This window comes from Rhinopithecus roxellana, chromosome 14 (genome assembly GCF_007565055.1).
Source record: "Rhinopithecus roxellana isolate Shanxi Qingling chromosome 14, ASM756505v1, whole genome shotgun sequence".
Classification (NCBI taxonomy): Eukaryota; Metazoa; Chordata; class Mammalia; order Primates; family Cercopithecidae; genus Rhinopithecus; species Rhinopithecus roxellana.
Window position 1 is genome coordinate 121,892,490 of NC_044562.1, and position 22,176 is coordinate 121,914,665.

Consider the following 22,176-nt stretch of genomic DNA (forward strand, 5'->3'; position numbering starts at 1 on the left):
TTTCAGAGCACAACAAGCAATCTTTATGGGATTACAGATAAACCACGGCATCAGTAACTGCAAGTAGCATTATAAGTTGGTAAACCATTTTGGGATCAACTTGGTAAAATGCTATCCAGATTTAATGTAATATTAAGAGTTGAAATGACTAAAAATCTGGGATGTCCCTTAAACTAATCCAGAGGTAGAGAAAGGAGGCTGAGGTAGAGAGAAAAGATTAGACACGATGTGGTAACTGTTGAAGCCAGTGATGGACATATGATAGTTCATTATACCATCATCCCTATTTTTTATGTTTGAAAGCGTTTATATTTTTAAATCATATCCAAAAGAACCCTCAAAAATGTCTATGCCTTCTGACACATTAATAGAGATGCTCCTCAACTTACAATGGGGTTACCTCCCAATAAACTCATCGTAAGTTGAAACATCATAGCCAAAATGCATTTAATATGCCTAATCTACTGAACATCATACCTTAACACAGCCTACCTTCAACTGCTCAGAGCACTAACATTAGTCTGTAGCTGGGAAAATCAACTAACACAAAGTCTACTACAATCAAGTGTCGAAGATCTCATGTAACTGAATGAGTACTACACCAAGACTGAAAAACAGAATGGGGGTAGGAGTACCTGAAGTACGGTTTCTACTAAATGTACATTGTTTTTGTACCATCGTAAAGTCAAAAAATCATTAAGTCAAACCATCCTGAGTTGGGGCCTGTCTGCATATAGAGATATATTCTAGTTGGGGGGGAAAAAATGGAACTATATTCTAGGCTGGACAGGGTGGCTCACACCTGTAATACCAGCACTTTGGGAGGCCAAGGCGGACGGATCACCTGAGGTCATGAGTTTGAGACCAGACTGGTCAACATGGTGAAACCATCTCTACTAAAAATACAAAATTAGCCGGGTATGGTGGCACATGCCTGTGATTCCAGCTACTTGGGAGGCTGAGGCAGGAGAATCACTTGAACCCAGGAGGCAGAGGTTGTAGTGAGCCGAGATCATGCCATTGCACTCCAGTCTGGGCAACAAGAATGAAACTCCATCTCAAAAAAAAAAGAAATATATTCTAATGCATATTCAATAAGAACAAAAAGGAAAATGATTAAAGATGTTCAAAGAAGTATCTACAATAGCAAAAAAAAAAGGAAAAAAAGAGAGAGAGGAAAAAAACAGCCAATACTGGAAGGTTTAGTAATACATCAACCAATATGATAATAGGCAATTACTAAAAATACTTATGGGTATTACATAGCACTTGGGATTCAATACATATAATTTAAAAACAAGACTAGAAATACAAATGCATAATTATAAGGAGAAAATATTTTATATGGAGGAAGTACAGGAGGTCCTCAAATAACACTGTTTCATTTAATGTAGTTTCATTATAACATTAATAAGAAGAAAAGAATTGATTCCCCTCTGGGGCACCACCTGTGTAGAGTGTGAAGGTTTTTTCCATGTTTGCATGGGTTTTCTTGGGATAGTTCAGTTCCTTCCCATCCCAAAGATGTGTCCCTTAGGTGAATCAGCATGTCTAAACTGTCCCAGTCGGAGTGAGAGGGGGTGTGGGTGAGTGTGCCCTGCAATGAGATAGGATCCTATCCATGGTGCATTCCCACCCTGAGCCTTGAGCTGCTGGGAGAGGGTCCAGCCACCCATGGCCATGAACTGAAATAACTGGGTAAATAATTATCTTGTCTTTATTAAACTTACATGTATGTATACCTCACATTAATTTCAATGGTTAATATTAGAAGTGGTGATGTTTTCGTGACCAAAAATAATCCACAGAAACTTAAGTCTTGTTTATACCAATTAATCTGTGGTAAAATCAGTTTCATTACATGTTGTTTCACTGACATTCAGAGTTTCCAAGAATCTACCGTTGATGTTAAGTGAGGACTTACTGTAATTCAAACAAAAGTATTTGTGCTAGGCTCACAAGACAATGGACAAATATTTAATCTGTCATAATTCCTTATTATTTTAACGGTTTTTCAACTTGACATGAAAAAAAGGCAAGCAAAGCAGGATCCTCCAAAGTCCATGCTAGTTGAGTGAATGTGCCTCAGATTCCCAAAAGAGAGGAGTATGAAATTTCTCTATTTCTACTCCAGAACCCATTTTAAGTGCTAAATGCATCAAAAGCCAAAGCAACCACCAACAACGACAAGGACACCATCTAGGATTGTAACCAGAGGCCTCCTTGACTTCTCTGGGCACCACTACCAGTGACCCACCCTTCTGGTACCAGCTCACCTCCCACTGCCTCTGCACTAAGACACCATGCTAGTTTTGCTCACAGCCCAGGCTACTCCTCCTCCTGCAAACCCCCACATTCCTGTCTCTCCTGAGCTCAGCCTCTGGCTCCAGCCCACCCACCCATGCATTCTGCATTATGGTGCTGTGCCCACTGTGCCTGACCAGCCTCACTTCACAGGGGCCATCGGCCACAGTTCTGCCCTCCCCACCCTCACTGCAGCCCCAGCAGTGGCCAGCATTGTGCCACACCTCCACCCTGCCAACCGCCTTGCCCAGGAGACCCGACATGATACCCCTACACCAGCTACTCACGCCTGCTATGTGTTTCATGTAAGGTGAAGAATAGAAAGAACAGACTCCAAGCCTAGAATAAATACAAGCCCTTTCCAGGCCTCTACTCCACTGTGAAACAGAACATCACCTCAGTAGTGATAACTTTCCAAGGACCTCACCAGAAGAACAGCTGAAAGGTCCCTCTCATCCCTTAAAACGGGTCTCTTACTCTGGCTGCTTCTCAATGTAAGTGAATCCCAATAAGTACGAAATTCTCTGAGAACTAATCCAGACACAATTAGCAAAGTTCTAAAAATCAAGCCTACTCTAGCTTTGCAGAGCAGTATGGAACTACCAAAGGCTTTTTTAAAGCATAGTAACACAGTGATTTGCAGTCTACAACCAGAAAATATAGCTCACTTAACCTTAAACTGAAAAATAAAAATGTTTACAGGTCTGTCTGGTCTACTCAGCAAATGGACAGAAATGAGGAATGAAAGGCTGGCTTGAGTTACCTGCATAGGGGTACTGGTAGGGCACGGCATACGCCTGCCCATTTGCAGCATAGACAACTTGAGTTCCTGGCGGGTACGCACCACTGTATGGCCCATAGCCGTACGCCTGCTGAAAAGAAACAGGCCCATTAGAAACACAACTGTGAAACTTCTAGTAATGTACTAAAATTGTGGTCTCCAGGTTGCAATCAATAAAATTTAACAGTCAATTAAAAAGACAAAACAAAACAAAACAAAACATGAAACAGTGTGGTTTATGCCCCCGTTTTAAAATTACTAAAAAACAAACAAAAGCTACAATTGGAGCCCACTTTCAGGCTACGGAATGAAGAAGGCAGAAAACACAACAAAAGAAGAGAACTGGACTTGCATGACATTTGGATTTCAATTCAGTTGTGCTGTTAACCTGACCTTCAGTAAGTCACCTACCTAGGCCTTCCTTTGCCCATCTGTAAAATGATAAGGTTGGACCAGGTGATAAGGAGATTCACCAAAACCACTATCCTCCAGGCAAAGCCAGCCTAGAAGCAGAACCCTCTCTGGCCCAAGTTCAGCAATTCCAGGCACAATATGGAAGATGAGGGTGTCCTGAGGTGTGGTACCTGGGCAGGTGACCGATGGTTTTCGGGCTGCACACACCTATGAAAAGACATGGCTAGAAATGGGCAGCGGACCCACCTCAACCGGCAGTGAATGACCACTATGTGCTGAAAAATACTGAAATAAAAGACTGGCCTTCCTGGCATACTCACAGGTGAGAGGAGATCAGACATACTTGCACAATCACTGTCATTCTGTGACAAGTGCTCTGATACAGGGAGAACAGAGGTGTAGCCAGGCAAATGTGTGTGTAGATCTAAACCTGTTATCTTACAAAAGCAGGAGACAAGACTCCCACTTCTAGAAGATGGAGTAGACATTCTTTCCTGTATTCCTCCTGCTAAGTACAACTACAATCTCTGGACATTATATACAAAGCAAACACAAGAAGACTGAAGAGTGAGGAGAAGACAGACGGGCGAGGAACTTTAGCACCTGAGGGAGGACCTGCGTTTCCTTTTTGCTTCACACATCCCACACTGGGTAATGCGGAAGGTGGCAAGCTGGAAGTGCCAATCAGTGCAGACCAAAAAGACCCTGAGAAGAGCTGCTCTCTTTAACAAAGAATCTAAGAAGGAAAGGAGCAACCGAGCAGGACAGAACGTTTTTAGACAAGAACCTCTCTACTCCAGGGAACCACCACAGAAAAACCTTCAGCCTCACACCAGCAAAGGCCAAGCGTGAAGAGCCTGAATTTCCGTGCTCAGCAGGCTGTATACAGCAAGGCACCGTGGGTCCTCAGAACACCGTTGAGTAAGACTGAGTAGGGGGCTGAGAATTTCTTCCCTGCCAGATGGAAACAAAACGCCCCCATCCCGCTGGGTGGTGCCCACGGAGACCATGTGGGGAGCCAGAACCCCACTCCCACCCAGCAGAAACAAGGTGCCCTCCCTATTCCACTGAGATGGGGTCAGCAGAGACCAAGTGGAGAGTGAGTCCTTTCAGGACGTCTCAGTGGCAACCATGGTATCAGCGGAGGCTCTGGGGAAAGCAGTAAGAAAGAGCCTCTCCTCTTCTCAGACAGGTGGTCTCAGTGCAGATCTAGTGAGAACCTAAATTCACAACTCCCTCCACAGCGACAAGAAACCTGGCCCATGGGTGTCAACTGAGGCTCAAGGCGAGCCTGGACTTCCACCTCTACCTGGCAGCAATAAAGCAGCCCCCGAGAAGCAGGTCTGCTAACACATGAGATTTAAAGAAGATTCAGAGTCTTACACTACTTAAAATGTCCAGCTTTTGATCAAAAGCCATTCATCACACCAAGAACCAGGAAGATCTCAACTAAATGAGAAAAGACAACAAAAAACACAAACACAAAGATGGCAAAGATGTTGGAATTATCTGGAAAGATTTTTAAAGCAGCTATCATAAAAACTTTTCAACAAGCAATTATGAAAATACTTGAAATAAATAAAAAATATAAAATATCTACCATAAAACAGAAAAATCTCCGTAAAAAGTAGAGATATACATTCAATTTTTTATATATCAAGATATAAAGAATAACCAAATAAAAATTTCAGAACTAATACAATAACCAATTTAAATAATTCAACGAATGAGCCCAAAAACATAATGGAGATGACAAAAGGAAGGAATCCATAAACATGAATATAAAGGGTAGAAATTACCCAATCAGAACACAACAGAAGAGAAATAGATTGAAGTAAAAAAAAAAAAGAAAGAAAGAAAAGAAAAGAGCATCTCTGGGACACATCAGACTAAAAGGGATGTCATCAGAGTGCCAAAGGGAGTAGAAGAGTGCCAAAGGGAGTAGAAGGAGGCTGAGGTTGGAAAAGCACTCAAGAATAATGGTTTAAGGCCGGGCGTGGTGGCTCACGCCTGTAATCCCAGCACGTTGGCAGGCCGAGACGGGCGGATCATGAGGTCAGGAGATCCAGACCATCTTAGCTAACACGGTGAAACCCCGTCTCTACCAAAACACACAAAAAATTAGCCGGGCGTGGTGGCGGGCACTTGTAGTCCCAGCTACTCCGGAGGCTGAGGCAGGAGAATAGCATGAACCCGGGAGGCGGAGCTTGCAGTGAACCGAGATCGCGCCACTGCACTCCAGCCTGGGCAACAGAGACTCCGTCTCAAAAAAAAAAAAAAGAATAATGGTTTAAAATTTTCCCAAGTTAGCAAAAACCCAAGCCATATATTCAAGAAGCTGAATGAATACCAAACAGGATAATCCCAAAGAAATCCATACAAATACACAGTACAGTCAAACTTTTGAAAACCAAAGACCACAGAGCAAGCAGAAGGAAGGAAATAAAAGAGTACAATCAATGAAATTGAAAAACAGAAAAAGTGAATAAAACGAAACGCTATTTCTTTGAAACTATTTATAAAATTAATAAAACCTTTAGTAAACTGTCAAAAAGAGCAAAGACAAATTACCAGTATCAGGAAAGAATGAACTGGAGGATTTTTACTATAGACTCTGCAGACATCACAAGGATAATAAGAAAACACTATAAAGAACTCCACACACATAAATCAGACAACTTACAAGAAAAGGAACAATTCCACAAACGCTACAAACTATCAAAACCTACTCCGTGCAAACTAGAGAATATGAGTAGACCAGTCACTATTAAGAAAGCTGCATCTGCAGTAGGCCTGGAGGGAAAGGTCATATGAGGATACAGGGAGGAGGAGGCCATGTGCAAGCTCAGGAGGGGCCTGGGGAGAACCAACACTGCCAGCACCTCGATCTTGGGCCTTCAGCCTCCAGAACTGGGACAAATAGATGTGTGTTGGTTAAGCCAAACAAAGGAAAAAGAGGCTGGGCGCGGTAGCTCACGCCTGTAATCCCAGCACTTTGGGAGGCTGAGGCGGGTGGATCACGAGGTCAGGAGATCAAGACCATCCTGGCTAACACGGTGAAACCCCATCTCTACTAAAAGATACAAAAAATTCACCGGGCATGGTGGCGGCACCTGTAGTCCCAGCTACTCGGGAGGCTGAGGCAGGAGAATGGTGTGAACCCAGGAGGTGGAGCTTGCAGTGAGCCAAGATCGCACCACTCCACTCCAGCGTGGGCAACAGAGTGAGACTCTGCCTCAAAAAAAAAAAAAAAAAAAAAAAAAAAGGAAAAGGAAAACAGATGTTGTCACTCAAAATCTCCCAAAAAGAAATCTCTAGGACCTGATAGTTTCACTGGAGATTTCTACCAAATATGAAAGAAGAATTAATGCCAATTCTACACAATTTCTCCCAGAAAAGAGCAGAAAACACTTTCTGTTTTATTCTATAAGGTCACTATTGCCTTGATAAAATAAGACAAAGCACAAAGACAGAAAACTATAGACCAATATCCTTCATAAATATAGATAGAGGCAAAAATCCTTAACAAGTATTAGCAAATTGAATTCAGCAATAAATAAAAAGAATCACACACCATGACCAAGTAGGCTTTATTCCAGGGAATGCAAGGCTGGTTCAGTATGTGAAAGCCAAACACTATAATCTACCGTATTAGCAGGCTAAAAAGAAAAACAAAACCTCACAATCATATTAATTACTGTAGAAAAAGTATTTAACAAAATCACTTTCAGAGGCCGAAGCAGGAGGATCACTCGAGGCCAGGAGTTCAAGACTACCCTGGGCAACAGAGTAAGACTCTGTCTCTACCAAAAAAAAAAAATTTTTTTTTGCAGCCATGGTAGCTCAGGAGGCTGAGGCAGGATGATTGCCTCAGCCCAGGGAATTCCAGGCTGAAGTGAGCTAATGATAGTACCATTGCACTCCATCCTGGGCAAGAGAGTGAGTCTTCATCTCTGGGTGGGGGGGAGGGGAGGGGAGGGAAGGGGAGGGGAAGGAAGGGGAGGGGAGGGGAGGAAGGAAGGAAGGAAGGAAGGAAGGAAGGAAGGAAGGAAGGAAGGAAGGCAGGCAGGCAGGCAGGCAGGCAGGCAGGCAGGCAGGCAGGCAGGCAGGCAGGCAAGCAACTGACACCCCGTCACGATAAACACTCCTGGAAACTAGAAAAAGGGAATTCCTAAACCTGATAAAGAATAAATATAAAAAACCTCCAGCTAACAGCATACTTAATGAATGCATTAAATAATAAATAAATGCATATGTAAAACTAAATTCAATACTAATTAAATACTGAATTAAACAGTACATTAATACTAAATGAATGCATACTTAAAACTGAGTACATTGGCCGGATGCAGTGGCTCACGCCTATAATCCCAAAACTCTGGGAGGCAGAGGTGGGTGGATCACGAGGTCAGGAGATCGAGACCACCCTGGCTAACATGGTGAAATCCCATCTCTACTAAAAATGCCAAAAAAAAAAAAAATTTAGACGGGCGTGGTGGCAGGTGCCTGTAGTCCCAGTCACTCGGGAGGCTGAGGCAGGAGAATGGCGTGAACCTGGGAGGTGGAGCTTGCAGTAAGCCGAGATCATGCCACTGCACTCCAGCCTGGGCGACAGAGTGAGGCTCTGTTTCAAAAAAAAAGAAAAACATTGAATACATCCCCCCTAAAATCAGGAACAAGGCAAGGATGTCTTCTCTCACTACTGCTATTTAACACAATATTTAAAGGTCTAACCAAGGCAATAAGACAAGGTAAGGAAACAGAAGGCATACAGTTTACAAAGAAAACTGTTCCTATGTGTAGATGACATGACTGCCTATGTAGTATACCCCAAAGAATCTAGAGAAAAAGGAACTAGAGTAAGTGAGCTTAGAAAGTTTACAAGTGCCAGGCAGGCACCGTGGCTCGCGCCTGTAATCCCAGCACTTTGAGAGGCAGAGGCAGGTGGATCACCTGTGGTCAGGAGTTCGAGAGCAGCCTGGCCATCATGGTGAAACCCCACCTCTACTAAAAATACAAAAAATCAGCCGGGCATGGTGGCAAGCGCCTGTAATCCCAGCTACTCGGAAGGCTGAGGCAGGAGAACCGCTTGTACCTGGGAGGCAGAGTTTGCAGTGAGCCGAGACAGTGCCACTGCACTCCAGCCTGGGCAAGAAGAGCAAAACTCCGTCTCAAAGAAAAAAAAAAAAAGCAGCGTGTTCCACACAACAGACTTACATACAAACCAGCTCAGTCAGTACCCCAAACACCCCAACAAGAGGACATCCCAAAGTATTTGACATGATTTTTGTAAGGGTTATTTTCCCTAAAATATAGCATTTTTTTCTGACTATAAGGAGAATTCGAGTAATTCATTCTATATAAACTACAGATCATCAAAATCTCATTACCCAAAGCAACTATCATTAACATGATGCATTTTTAGGTCTATCTTAAAAACTTGTTACACATTAATACAGCACATTACAATGTGCTGAACTATATAAAATAGTTGCTTTATTTCATGAAAACAAAAGTTGTTAAGAAATCATCTGTTTTAAAAGAAGAAAAGGTTTAGAGTACATTTCTAATTTCATTCAAAAAACAAAGCAGGACAGCAGCAGAGACCCCAAGCTTCCCTCACCTGAAGGCTCAGGGTTCTCCCTACCTCAGGGGCCGGTGCAGCATAGGCCGTGTATGGTGGAGGCGAGGAAACCACGGATGTCTCATCAGTCATGACTGCAGAGCCCACATACGCCTGCGGGAGAGAGGAGAGGGTGAGGGCAGGACAGCTTCCCAGCACCTGTGTGCTCAATGATGCTGTGCATTGTCCCTTTTATTTAGCAAATTAAAAATTTTAAAAGACAAAAAGATATATAGCTCTCTGCAAAATAGGAAAAACTTTCCCGGTCCAGTGGGGGCCCCCAGCCCTAACTCTGGTATCCTCTAAATGCAGGAGCGAAGTGGTCCTCAGTCAACCCCTAACAGGATTACAGCTCTCACAGCCAGAAAGGCACTCAGAGGCCCCACTGTTACCCAATGCCTTTTAAAAGATGTTACTTCAGGCCAGGTGCAATGGCTCACATCTGTAATCCCAACACTTTGGGAGGCTGAGTGAGAAGATCACTAGAGCCCAGGAGTTCCAAGGCCAGCCTAGGCAACAGAGGGAGAGCCCATCTCTACAAAAAAACAAGAAATTAACTGGGCACGGTGCTTATGGCCCCAGTTACTCAAGGGTCTAAATCTCAAGGATCACTTGAGCCCGGGAGCTCTAGACTGCAGTGAGCCAAGATCGAGTCACTGCACTCCAGCCCAGGGAACAGGGCGAGACTCTATCTCCAAAGAAATAAAGATGTTACAGCACTCTCAACAGTCCTTTATTCACAAATAAAAACCCTACAATCTAAAACGTATCAGAGATATGTCCTATACACAGTCTGTTTTTTACCTTAAAAAACAAAATTCTTCATTAAATTACTCCCCAATGTAATTTAAAGAAAAACATGTTAGCTCTTTAAAAAAAAAAAATGTGGCCAGGTGCAATGGCTCACGCCTGTAATCCCAGCATTTTGGGAGGCCGAGGTGGGCAGATCACGAGGTCAGGAGTTCAAGACCAGCCTGACCAACATGGTGAAACCCCATCTCTACTCAAAATACAAAAACTAGCTGGGCGTGGTGGCGTGCTCCTGTAATCCCAGCTATTCAGGAGGCTGAGAAAGGAGAACTGCTTGAACCCGGGAGGCAAAGGTTGCAGTGAGCCAAGATCGCTCCACTGCACTCCAGCCTGGGCGACAGAGCAAGACTGTCTCAAAAAAAAAAAAAAAAAAAAAAAAAAATTCACACAAAGAATCATTTGTGGAGCTTGCCCTTAACTATATGGATCGTTAATACTAATTTTACCCCCAAAAAAGGATTTTCATGAAGAAAAGGTAACCACGGCTATAGAGTAAGCTTAGAATGAAGTTGTGTTGTGCTAACAAAAGAAGAGAACACTGATGCTTGGATATTAAGCCTTTTACTTTCTTCTCCCACATGCACACATTCTTCTGTAAGCTTGATCTACCTTTTTCTTTTCTTACAAAGATAAAGGAAGGGAAAATCCCATCTAAAGAATGAAAACTCTGACCAGAGTAACACTCCCTTGATCCCTGACAGATAAAGATGGCATTACAAGGCTCTTACAAATGAGGTTCTCTGTCTCAGTGACCTCCTAAGGCCAGAAACAAGACGAGAGACAAGTACAAGTCACAAAAGTGTTTGTTTCACAAGACTGAGCTCCCATGCATGACAAGGATCCTGCAGCTCTTTCTAAGCCTTTACTGCAAACCACGGCAGAATTCAAAGTGTTGCAGAACTTTGAGAAATACAAACGTTTCTAGAAAGCAACACAGGAACAAGCAAGCTTGTGTGAGGAGGGTGCTTCCTGCCAAAAACGTCTGACAAACCCAGCTTGCTCACTGTTGGTGAAAGGCACCTGCCCAGTGCTACCTGCCCATTCATGGCTGGATGGCCAAGAAACCCATTTTCCCCATTCTCCAATTGTTACATAAGACCATGTGAAAACATTACTGGTGGCCAGGTGTGGTGGCTCACGCCTGTAATCCCAGTACTTTGAGAGGCGAAAGTGGGAGGATCACTTGAGCCCAGGAGTTTGATACCAGCATGGGTAACATAGTGAGACCTCGTCTCCACAAAAACATTTTTCTAAATAAGCTAGGCATGGCAGCATGGGCCTATAGTCCCAGCTACGGAGAAGGGGAGGCTGAGGTGGGAGGACCATTTCAGCCCGGGAGGTAGAAGCTGCAGTGAGCTGAGATAGCATCACTGCACTCAAGCCTGGGTGAAAGAGTGACACCTTGTCAAAAAAAAAAAAAAAAAAAAAAAATTATAGGTGATTGCCATTAGCAACTTACTGTGTTTGTCCTAGAATCCTGGAGGGTAAATTTCCAGGCCCTGGAGAAAAGAAAAAGGGTACTTTATTTAAGGCAATCCAGTATTTCAATGATTCTCAAATCAGAGTTGGCATCAGAATTCCTGAAAAGATCTGTTTAAAGAACAGGTCTTCAGGCCTTGCCCCAAACCACTTGAGACATGCACTAGGAATATACATTTTTAAAAATTACATCCATAATAGATATATAATATTTAAAACATAATCTATATTTTTTACTTTACTTTTTAACAAATGTGAAATGCACTGCCACTTGCTTTGTCAGTTCATGGCATACACACAGATCTTCTTCCTTTTTAACAGCTATATAATATTCCATGATACAAGTAAATTTAGATTATTAGCAATTTTCAATATTAAAAAGAATGCTGGAGACCAGATGTAGTGCCTCATGCCTGTAATCCCAGCACTTTGGGAGGCCAAGTCAGGGAGATCACTTGAGCCCAGGAGTTCAAAACCAGCCTGGGCAACATAGCGAAATCCTAGCTCTACAAAAAAGACCAACATTAGCTGGGCATGGTGGCACATGCCTGTAGTCCCAGCTACTTGGGAGGCTGAGGTGGGAGAATGGCTTGCGCCTGGGAGGTCGAGGCTATAGTGAGCCAAGATCACACCAGTGGACTCCAGCCTGGATGACAGACAGAGGCTCTATCTCAAGAAAAAAAAAAAGAAGAAGAAGAAGAAAAGAACGCTATTAACATCCCTATTACCCTTGCACTCTTATGTAGACATTTCCATAGGGCAAATTCCAAAGACTGAAAATGCCACATCAAAGGATATAAACATAATTTATTTCAGCAGGTATTGCCAAATGGCCCTGCAAAACTATTCTAACAATCTCTATACCTACCTAATTTCCACTATATTGTCAAAAAAACTAGATATCTTTTTTTTTTTTTTTTTTTTTTTTTGAGGCGGAGTCTCGCTCTGTCGCCCGGACTGGAGTGCAGTGGCCGGATCTCAGCTCACTGCAAACCCCGCCTCCCGGGTTTGCGCCATTCTCCCGCCTCAGCCTCCCGAGTAGCTGGGACTACAGGCTCCCGCCACCTCGCCCGGCTAGTTTTTGTATTTTTAGTAGAGACGGGGTTTCACTGTGTTAGCCAGGATGGTCTCGATCTCCTGACCTCGTGATCCGCCGGTCTCGGCCTCCCAAAGTGCTGGGATTACAGGCTTGAGCCACCGCGCCCGGCCTAGATATCTGAATCTTAAGTATCACAAGAGCTTTCTTAATTGATACACAAAAAGCGGTCTCTCACCTGGGCACGGTGGCTCACACCCGTAATCCCAGCACTTTGGGAGGTCAAGGTAGGTGATCACCTGAGGTTAGGAGTTCGAGCCCAGCCTGGCCAACATGGTAAAACCAAGCTTCTACTAAAACACAAAATTAGCCAGGCATGGTGGCACATGCCTGTAATTCCAGCTACTCCAGAGGCTGAGGCAGGAGAATTGTTTGAACCCAAGAGGCAGAGGTAGCAATGAGTGGAGATTATGCCGTTGCACTCTAGCCTGGGGGACAAGAGCGAAACTCCATCTCAAAAAACAAAAAAGCCTTCTCTTGAGCACTCCCTCACTCCTTTACCTCTTACTTTTTTTACTGACTCTATCCCTCTTATCTTCACCAATTCCTTTTATGCTTTATTTTCATTTTACTATCTCCCTGAGTTGAAAGATGTATTCATTTATTTTCAAGTGTTCTTGCGTTTTTCTTTTTTTTGAGATGGAGTCTCGCTCTGTCGCCCAGGCTGGCGTGCAGTGGCGCAATCTTGGCTCACTGCAACCTCCGCCTCCCAGGTTCAAGCAATTCTCCTGCCTCAGACTCCCGACCAGCTGGGATTACAGGTGCCCACCACCACGCCCAGCTAATTTTTGTATTTTTAGTAGAGACGAAGTTTCACCATGTTGGCCAGGCTGGTCTCGAGCTCCTGACCTCAGGTGATCCATCCATCTTGGCCTCCCAAAGTGCTGGGATTACAAGCGTGAGTCACCGTGCCCAGCCAAGTGTTCTGGCTTTCTATGGAATGCAGTTAAGTTGCAAAATTCCCCAACTGAATTTGTATGCAGCATTCCACTGTCATTCACTTTGCTAAAGGGTATCATACTGGATTATTCATGTATCTTATATAGATTTTGTTGTCATTTCAGGTGGAAGAGTCTAGTGTGGCCTTCGGTCTGCAAATTCTGTTCGATTATTTCAGAACATTTCTCTTGCCCTGAATTTCTAATTACCTCTCTTGGGTTCTATACTTTATGAACATCAATAATCTTTCTGAACTTTTTTTACTCCAACGTATCTCTGATCTTTTCATCTTTTTCCCCTCACTGAGAGTATCTCCAATCTTTCCCTCCATGCCAATGATTCACTTTTCATTTGGGGTTGTATGCAAGGGAAGACCACTTTCCTCAGATGATAATGTAAATGGCACCCTCTTGACAGCGACAGACCTTCTAGGTTACAGACACAAAAGAGGAGAAAAGAAACATAAATCTCTGCCCTCACACAGCATATATTCTAATGAAAGCAGATGATGAACAAGATAAACAGCTGGTACATGGTGAGTGTGTATGGGGACAGGGAGATGTAATTTTAAATATGGTGGCCAGGAAAGCATTCCTGAAGACTCTGCTTCTGTTCCTTGGGTTTTATTTTCCTGCACTCTAGGAGCTTTTCCTGAGGCTTGCATTTTCCTTTTCTTATTTTTCCTTCATGGTATATCTGCATAGTTGCCAAGCCACTTCCTTACATCCTGCTCATGTTTAACATGGGAAGTGATATATAAAACTTGTTTGCTCTCATAAAGTAGGAGTTATTTCTCCTTGACACTCTTCCTACCTAATCTGGTATCAACTGGTAGTTCCACTCTGTTCCACCTCAGTCCAGCCCAGCAACAGTTTGATGGCTAGGTGTTACCCTCACAATCAACATTCTGTAATATGAGGGCAGAGGGCTAGAAGAGAAGGAAATTTCTTCTGAGAAGAGTAAGTCTTTTCTGAAAAATCTGGGTCCTACACTGTCTTCTGAGCATATTCCTTTGAATGTCCCATGCTAGTGCTCACTTCACCAGCCAGAAAATTACCCAACTCCTGTGAGCTTCAGTGTCTTTCAGTGCCCTGCAATGATGAGTCCTGGGAGAATCGTCCAGCCTCTGCTGAGGCCCCAAGGACATCACATTCTCAAGGACTTTTTTCCTTAGCCTTTCCAAAAAGTAACTTACACTTACACTTAATCAGCATCACTCCAGACTACAGGGTAATACCAAAAATTTGCAAGATTTAATTACCTCATCTAGTTACTGCTTCTGGGATTCCGGTAGGATTAAAAAACATCTTAGTAGAATCATCTATTTCTTTCTTTGGCTGTTTGTAGTTTGTGCTTGAGATCAAACTTCTTTATTTGGTCGCACCACTGAAATGTTTTCCCCTGAGGGAAGATGATCTAATCCATTTCACCGTTTTTCTCAAAGGTCTCTATTACGGTTGAATTGCGTCCTCATGAAAAAGATATGCATAAATCCTAATCCCCACTACCCTGGAATGGGACCTTATTTGGAAACAGGATATTTGCATATGGAATCAAATTAAGATAAGGTCACAGTGAATGAAGATGGGTCCTTAATCCATTATGACTGGTGTCCTTTATAAGAAAAGAGAATTCTGGACACAGACACAGCAGAAGAAGGCCATGTGACAACAGAGGCAGAAACCAGAGTGATGTGGCTGCCAGCCAAGGAACACCAAGGACTACCAGAAACCACTAGAAGCCAGGAAGAGGCAAGAAAGGATCCTACTCAGCATCTCAGAGGGAGCAAGGACCTGCTGACACACTGATTCCAGACTTGCAGCCTCCGGAACAGTGAGGCAATTAATTTCTGCCATTTCCGTCACTCAGTGTTCAGCAATTTGTGACAGGAGCCCTAGGAACTGAGTTTCCTCACTCTTTACTTTCTTGCTTTTCTGGTCATTTTATTTCAACTATGCCTATTACCCACTGTGAATCTAATAATGAAAGAGAGCATGATGACCCCATCAAAAAGTGGGCAAAGGATATGAACAGACACTTCTCAAAGGAAGACATTTATGCAGCCAACAGACACATGAAAAAATGTTCATCATCACCAGTCATCAGAGAACTGCTAATCAAATCCACAATGAGATACCATCTCACACCAGTTAGAATGGCGATCATTAAAAAGTCAAGAAACAACAGGTGCTGGAGAGGATGTGGAGAAATAGGAACGCTTTTACACTGTTGGTGGGACTGTAAACTAGTTCAACCATTGTGGAAGACAGTGTGGTGATTCCTCAAGGATCTAGAACTAGAAATACCATTTGACCCAGTCATCCCATTACTGGGCACATACCCAAAGGATTATAAATCATGCTGCTAGAAAGATACATACACATGTATGTTTACTGGGGCACTATTCACAATAGCAAAGACTTGGAACCAACCCAAATGTCCATCAATGACAGACTGGATTAAGAAAATGTGGCACATATACACCATGGAATACTATGCAGCCATAAAAAAAGGATTAGTTCATGTCTTTTGTAGGGACATGAATGAAGCTGGAAACCATCATTCTGAGCAAACTATCGCAAGGACAAAAAACCAAACACTGCATGTTCTCACTCATAGGTGGGAATTGAACAGTGAGAGCACTTGGAAACAGGGTGGGGAACATCACACACCGGGGCCTGTCTTGGGGTGGGGGAAGGGGGGAGGGATGGCACTGGAAGATATACCTAACGTAAATGACTAGTTAATGGGTGCAGCACACCAACATGGTACATGTATACATATATAACAAACCTGCACGTTGTGCACATGTACCCTAAAACTTAAAGTATAATAATAAAAAAAAGAAAAAAGAAAAAAAGAGAGAGAGCATCATGAGACTGCTATTCCTTTCTGCCATTTCCTCCACAATTCGATAGGCCCAGGCAGTCTCAGAGAGGCAGAAACCAGAATTGGAAAAGCGACTCTTGCATTTCTCTCACACATCCACTGAGTCCCTTATTCTGACGCCTGAAAGAGAACTCCACGCCCATTCTTTTCATTTTTTGGTAATCAGAAGTTAAAACAGAAAATACTTTTTAAATTAAACACGTAAGAAAGCAAAACTTACAAGCAATCGTCTGTGCTTTCTGCACAAAGACTAATTGTTTTCCCATCTCGACAAACAATCTGGAGCATGCAGTCTTTTGACTTTCCATCTGGAGGCTGAATATCTATGAAAAATAAGCAGAAGAAAAGAACTTTTTTCAGGATTTCTTCTTACATTTTCTAAGAACTACCAGCTCAGAGAAGCAAAGGACTAGACAATAAATCAAGCGCTAAATCAAGGACTAGACAATAAATCAAGCAATAAATCATCTATGAAAGAACCCCCTGCCTTTCCAATAAAGCAGAAAGAACATAGCTAGGCTGACTGATAGGACCAGCTGCCAAGATGATGTCTACAACATGTATTTGGCTCACTGCAACCTCTGACTCCCGGGTTCAAGCAATTCTCTGCCTCGGCCTCCCAAGTAGCTGAGATTACAGGCACCTGCCACCACACCTGGCTAATTTTTTTGTATTTTTAGTAGAGATGGGATTTCACCATCTTGGCCAGGCTGGTCTTGAACTCCTGACCTCGTGACCCACCCACCTCGGCCTCCCAGTGCTGGGATTACAGGCATGAGCCACTACACCCGGCTGACATCCCAGATTTTAAGCAATTGATTGCAGTCACCATCAAACAGAAGCCAGTTTCTGAGTACAAAATCAACACGGTCTAGGGTGGCCTGTGCTTCTTGAGGTTCCCAGCGCTCTGGTTCCCTCTCCATGAGAAGAAGAGATGTGGACTGTGAGTTTAACTCAGGTGAGAAAATTGATTTGCCCCGACCATGTGGTTCACAATCTAAGTGCCTGGGGCGCCACTGTGGCCGCCCCTCTGAGATGGAGCCCTTCTTCAATCTGTTAACGAAAGCAGAACGGGGAAGGAAGAGGACCCAGTTCCCACCAAGACAGAGGAAGAGCAGAAGACAGAAGTTGGCCAAGACAGGCCAACTCACCCCGACATTCCTGCCCTGTGCGGATGTTGATACAGTCCACTGGCATGTGGACCTTATCCTCGATATTCTGCCGAGTCTGGTCATCATAATAGATTAGGTGACCATCCGACCACAGATCAAACCAGTTCTTCTTCCAGCGCTTCAAAATAGTACCTGGAAAAAAATAGTAAGGTTGGGCTTTTTTTAGAGACAGAGTCTTATTATTTCACCCAAGTTGGAATGCAGTTGCTATTCACAAACATGCTCATAGCTCACTGCAGCCTTGAACTCCTGGGCTCAAGCAATCCTCCCACTTCAGCCTCCCGTTTAGCTGCAACTGCAGGCACATGCCGCCATGCCCAGCTGAAAGGCTGGCTTTGAGCCAAAAGAGCAAGGACACAGTCACAGCAGAAACAAAAAGAACTCTTCCCCTGGCCCCTTAATGACACGGGTATAGAATTACCCAAAGCAGTCCCTCAGAATGAAAGGGAAAGCTGAGCCCAGGGCCCACCCACTGGTGCATTAGCAGGCTGCATGCAGCACACACCGGCAACAGAGAATGCTGCCAACCAACTTAGAAGTCCCAACACTTTCAAATTAGGGTATTTAAAAAAAAAAAAAAAAAAAAAGCTTGCTTTTCAGCAAATGAAACATATCTAACATTTAATTCTCATACAGTACTAAACTTTAAACCTTTCAAACTTTTCAAGTTTCTAAATTTCCAAATATTGTCTACATTTGCTAGATCAGAAAATGCTGGACTGTAAAGTCTCTATATGCAAATAAAAATAATACCTACCTCTTTTGAAGAAACACACTTTGGCCAGGCGCAGTGGCTCACGCATGTAATCCCAGCACTTTGGGAGACTGAGGCGGACGGATCACTTGAGGCCAGGAGTTCGAGACGAGCCTGGACAAGACAGTGAAATCCCGTCTCTACTAAAACTACAAAAAATCAGCTGGGCATGGTGGCAGGTGCCTGTAATCCCAGCTACTAGGGAGGCTGAGGCAGGAGAATCGCTTGAACCCAGGAGGTGGAGGTTGCAGTGAACCGAGATCACACCACTGCCCTCCAACCTGGGGGACAGAGCAAGACTCTGTCTCAAAAAAAAAACACAATTTTTTCTTGTCCTTAAGAGCTTTCACAGATACTCTCTCCTACCATTTCCCACAGGAAGCCTACAGTGTGGAAGGCACCCCTGATGCATACACTGGATAAATGAGCACAGCAGGATATAGACCAGGCCCTGCCTGGCCTCTCACGCTGTGCACATCCTACTACCTCACATATTTCTGTCAGCTTGAGCGAATTCAACCTTTCATTTGTGATCTTGGACCAGGTATTTAACTTTAAAAAACAGTAATTTCCTTGACTGCATGAAGGGAAAACCCCTGCAGTGGACTTAAAGGCCAGTTGTAGCTCCGGTCATCTCTGTACCTTCCTCACATCCACTCACTGCCCACTACACCTTCTGTTCCTGTACACCTCACCCCGTTCTTGGCCAACACACACAATCCCATTTTATATACTTCCCTTTATGTTGCCGTGCCTGCAACTGGTGTCAACCAGATACGTACTATCCAGCTTTCCTGCCAGTATCAGGCACTCTCCTCACCAGAAGGGGTGTCCACTGCACTTGCCCAACTGACCACTAAGTGATACCCAAGCATCCATTTGATTGACTGCCTGAGCTGTGCAGAAACTGCCAAACAGGCTGGGCGCAATGGCTCATATCTGTAATCCCAGCACTTTGGGAGGTTGAGGTGGAAGGATCGCTTGAGCCCAGGAGTTTGAGACCAGCCTGGGCTGCATAGCAAGACCCCATCCCTACAAAGAGGAAAATAGGCAGACATGCTAACACAGGCCAGCAGTCCCAGCTACTTGAGATTCTGAGGCAGGAGGACCACTTGAACCTGGGAGATCAAGGCTGCAGTGAGCAGTTATCACGCCACTGCACTCCAGCCTAGGCGACAGGGCAAGACCCTGTCTTAAAAATAAAAAGAAAAGCCAGACATGGTGGCTCATGCCTGTAATCCCAGCACTTTGGGAGGCCAAGGCGGGTGGACCATGAGGTCAGGAGTTCAAGACCAGCCTGGTCAATATGGTGAAATGCCGTCTCTACTAAAGATACAAAAATTAGCCGGGCTGGTGGTGTACACCTATAATCCCAGCTACTCAGGAGGCTGAGGCAGGAAAATCGCTTGAAGCTGGAGGCAGAAGTTGCAGTGAGCCGAGATCATGCCATTGCACTCCAGCCTGAGTGACAAAGCAAGACTCTGTCTCAAACAAACAAACAAAAAAAGCCTACTAAATAGAGTCACAGAAACACGGAGACAGGTGGAACCACTGGGTCACGGAGTTCTGCCCAAGTATCTCACCTGCCATTAAAGCCCTGGCTGCAGACTCCCAAATCAGGCTGTCCTCCAGAGGCCAGGACCGGGGCCCAACACTATATGTGGCAATGGCAGGAAAAGAAGTCCTGAGGACGGCTTTGCCTACATGTGACCACATCACAGTGTGTCTCTGCTACTCTACAACCCCATGAACCTAATACATCTCACCTCGTTTTACTGGCATTGATATTTCTACTTTCAGGAAAAAAGGAAAATTAACCCACACGTATGGGGATGGGGTTATGTATAGATAAGTCTTCTGAATACACATTTCTGAAACACCCATGGACCAGAATACTGGAAAAGTCTATGTGACTTATTTAAAGTACATCCATTTCACGTACGTCACCATGCTAGGCACTGATGGGGAGCACAACATTGTCCAAAGGGTCACTGATCACTATGTTGACAAAGCACTTACATCGAGTTGTGGCAGAAAAGGGAAAGCTTACCCTCAAACAAGGGTGTGGCAGAGCCTAGTGAGAAACACCAAAGGACATCTGAGGGGCCAGCAAAGGAGGGCACACCCTCAAGGTCTGAGCAAGGGTCCCCATGTCCCCTGACTATGGGGAGGCTGGGACCACAAAACCCAACACTAGGAAACTTGGGGCTCCAGGACTTCCTTTGTGAAGCTAACATTACGACCCCTCTGTCTATTCTAAGACTACAGGACTATCACAGACAAGGGGGCACACAGTTCAGCTCCAGGTTGGGACCATGGAAATAGTCACAGACACACAGGCTGAAGGCCGGTCTCCGGGTGCATATAGTGTCAGTGTTGAAATCACACAGTTCTGACTTTGAATGTAGGTCTGTCACCCATAGTTTACACTTAGACAAGTTACCTAATCTCACTGAATCTCAATTTCTTCAACTGGAAATAGTATCACTTACCTATCATACAGCTGTTGTGAGAATTAAGAATATATACATAAAATCTTTTTAATAGGAACACAAACGATTCATAAACAATAGTTTTTATAAACCATCTCAGGTATGCCATCAATTCTCACTGGTAGACTTGACTTTAGCTAATTTCTGAAAGTATCCCTCATAGATCAACTCACATCTCTGAACAATCAATGGTATGTGATACAGCTCAGTTTTTGACTAGAATCATAAATGACACAGTAGTCACTTTTCCCTTAACTTCACTCTTTCTAGTATAACAGAATATTCTGCTTGCTCCTTTTTTAATAAATAAGACTGGTTCTTCCCACTTTAAAACACAGTATGAATCCCACCTGGAGTGACAGCCTCACAGATAAGCAGACAGTGTAGTGTATGAAAGATAGGTTTGTGGAGATAAGCCTAGGAAAGTGGATCTCAATCCCACAAAAAAAGAACTGAGTCTCTTCTCTAGTCCTTTTGGAGACACAAAAGTTTTGGTTTTAGATAAACTCATTGCCTCAGATCAACTCTTCAGCCACATAATTACGAAGACACCAATATCTGAGAATCTGAGTCACTGCTCAATCCCCAGAGGACAGAGGCAGAGAGACCAGCACCTCTGTGCCAGATCTCAGCTGGGCTCAGCTAGATCCAGGCAGTTCCAGATCCAGCATTAATAATAAAGCACGTAGCTGGGCACGGCGGCTCACGCTTGTAATCCCAACACTTTAGGAGCCGAAGTGGGCAGATCACCCAAGGTCGGGAGTTTGAGACCAGCCTGGCCATCATGGAGAAACCCCTTCTCTACTAAAAATACAAAATTAGCCACATATGGTGGCACATGCCTGTGATCCCAGCTACTCGGGAGGCTGAGGCAAGAGAATTGCTTGAACCCAGGAGGCGGAGGCTGTGGTGAGCCGAGATCGCACCATTGCACTCCACAACAAGAGTGAAACTCCGTCTCAAAAAAATAAATAAATAAAGTAAAACAAAATAAATAAAGCACGCTAGTGAGGAGAGCGAAAGCAGCAGGGACTGCCATTGTTTCCTGGTTCCTATCAACTCAGCAACCAGGGAGGAGCTTGGTGGTGTGCAAGACAGTTCACAGAGATCTAGGAATGTCCAAGGGAAAACTCAAGGCCACAGCACTCATAAAACTTTGTTATTTGTTTTTAAACATGATCGGCTTTAAGCCAACAGAAACAGACACTGCCCTTCGGCAATGCTGATCGCAGGCCGCACATCCTGTACTCACTCTGTCGCAGCAACCAGCCACTCTTCACAAACGCCATCTCTTCACCTACAGAACAAGAACAGGCAGGTTCAAAATCATACCCAGAAAGAGAATACCCTGTCTGGCCGAGTCTCTGTCCTTACCCCCTTCAGATCAGCTGAGGAAGAGCCAAGGCCATTTCAGCTCAGTGCC

The 22,176-nt window shown here is 44.1% G+C and overlaps 1 protein-coding gene across 9 annotated transcripts in view; it reads right to left on the reverse strand.

Annotated features, from left to right (window-relative positions):
* Positions 1-22,176, reverse strand: part of PLEKHB2 (pleckstrin homology domain containing B2) — a 45,647-nt gene that overhangs the window by 3,903 nt on the left and 19,568 nt on the right. For 3 of the 9 annotated variants that reach the window (XM_030916755.1, XM_030916746.1, XM_030916747.1), the window contains 6 exons: positions 22,006-22,050; positions 17,487-17,639; positions 16,556-16,658; positions 11,392-11,431; positions 9,123-9,236; positions 3,068-3,176 (listed from right to left, as the gene is read on the reverse strand). In XM_030916755.1, the coding sequence (XP_030772615.1) occupies positions 3,068-3,176; positions 9,123-9,236; positions 11,392-11,431; positions 16,556-16,658; positions 17,487-17,639; positions 22,006-22,042 (556 nt within the window). In that variant the 5' untranslated portion in view covers positions 22,043-22,050. The remainder of the gene's footprint in view (positions 1-3,067; positions 3,177-9,122; positions 9,237-11,391; positions 11,432-16,555; positions 16,659-17,486; positions 17,640-22,005; positions 22,051-22,176) is intronic. The other 6 variants (XM_030916751.1, XM_030916748.1, XM_030916754.1 and 3 more) reach the window with 3 other exon arrangements.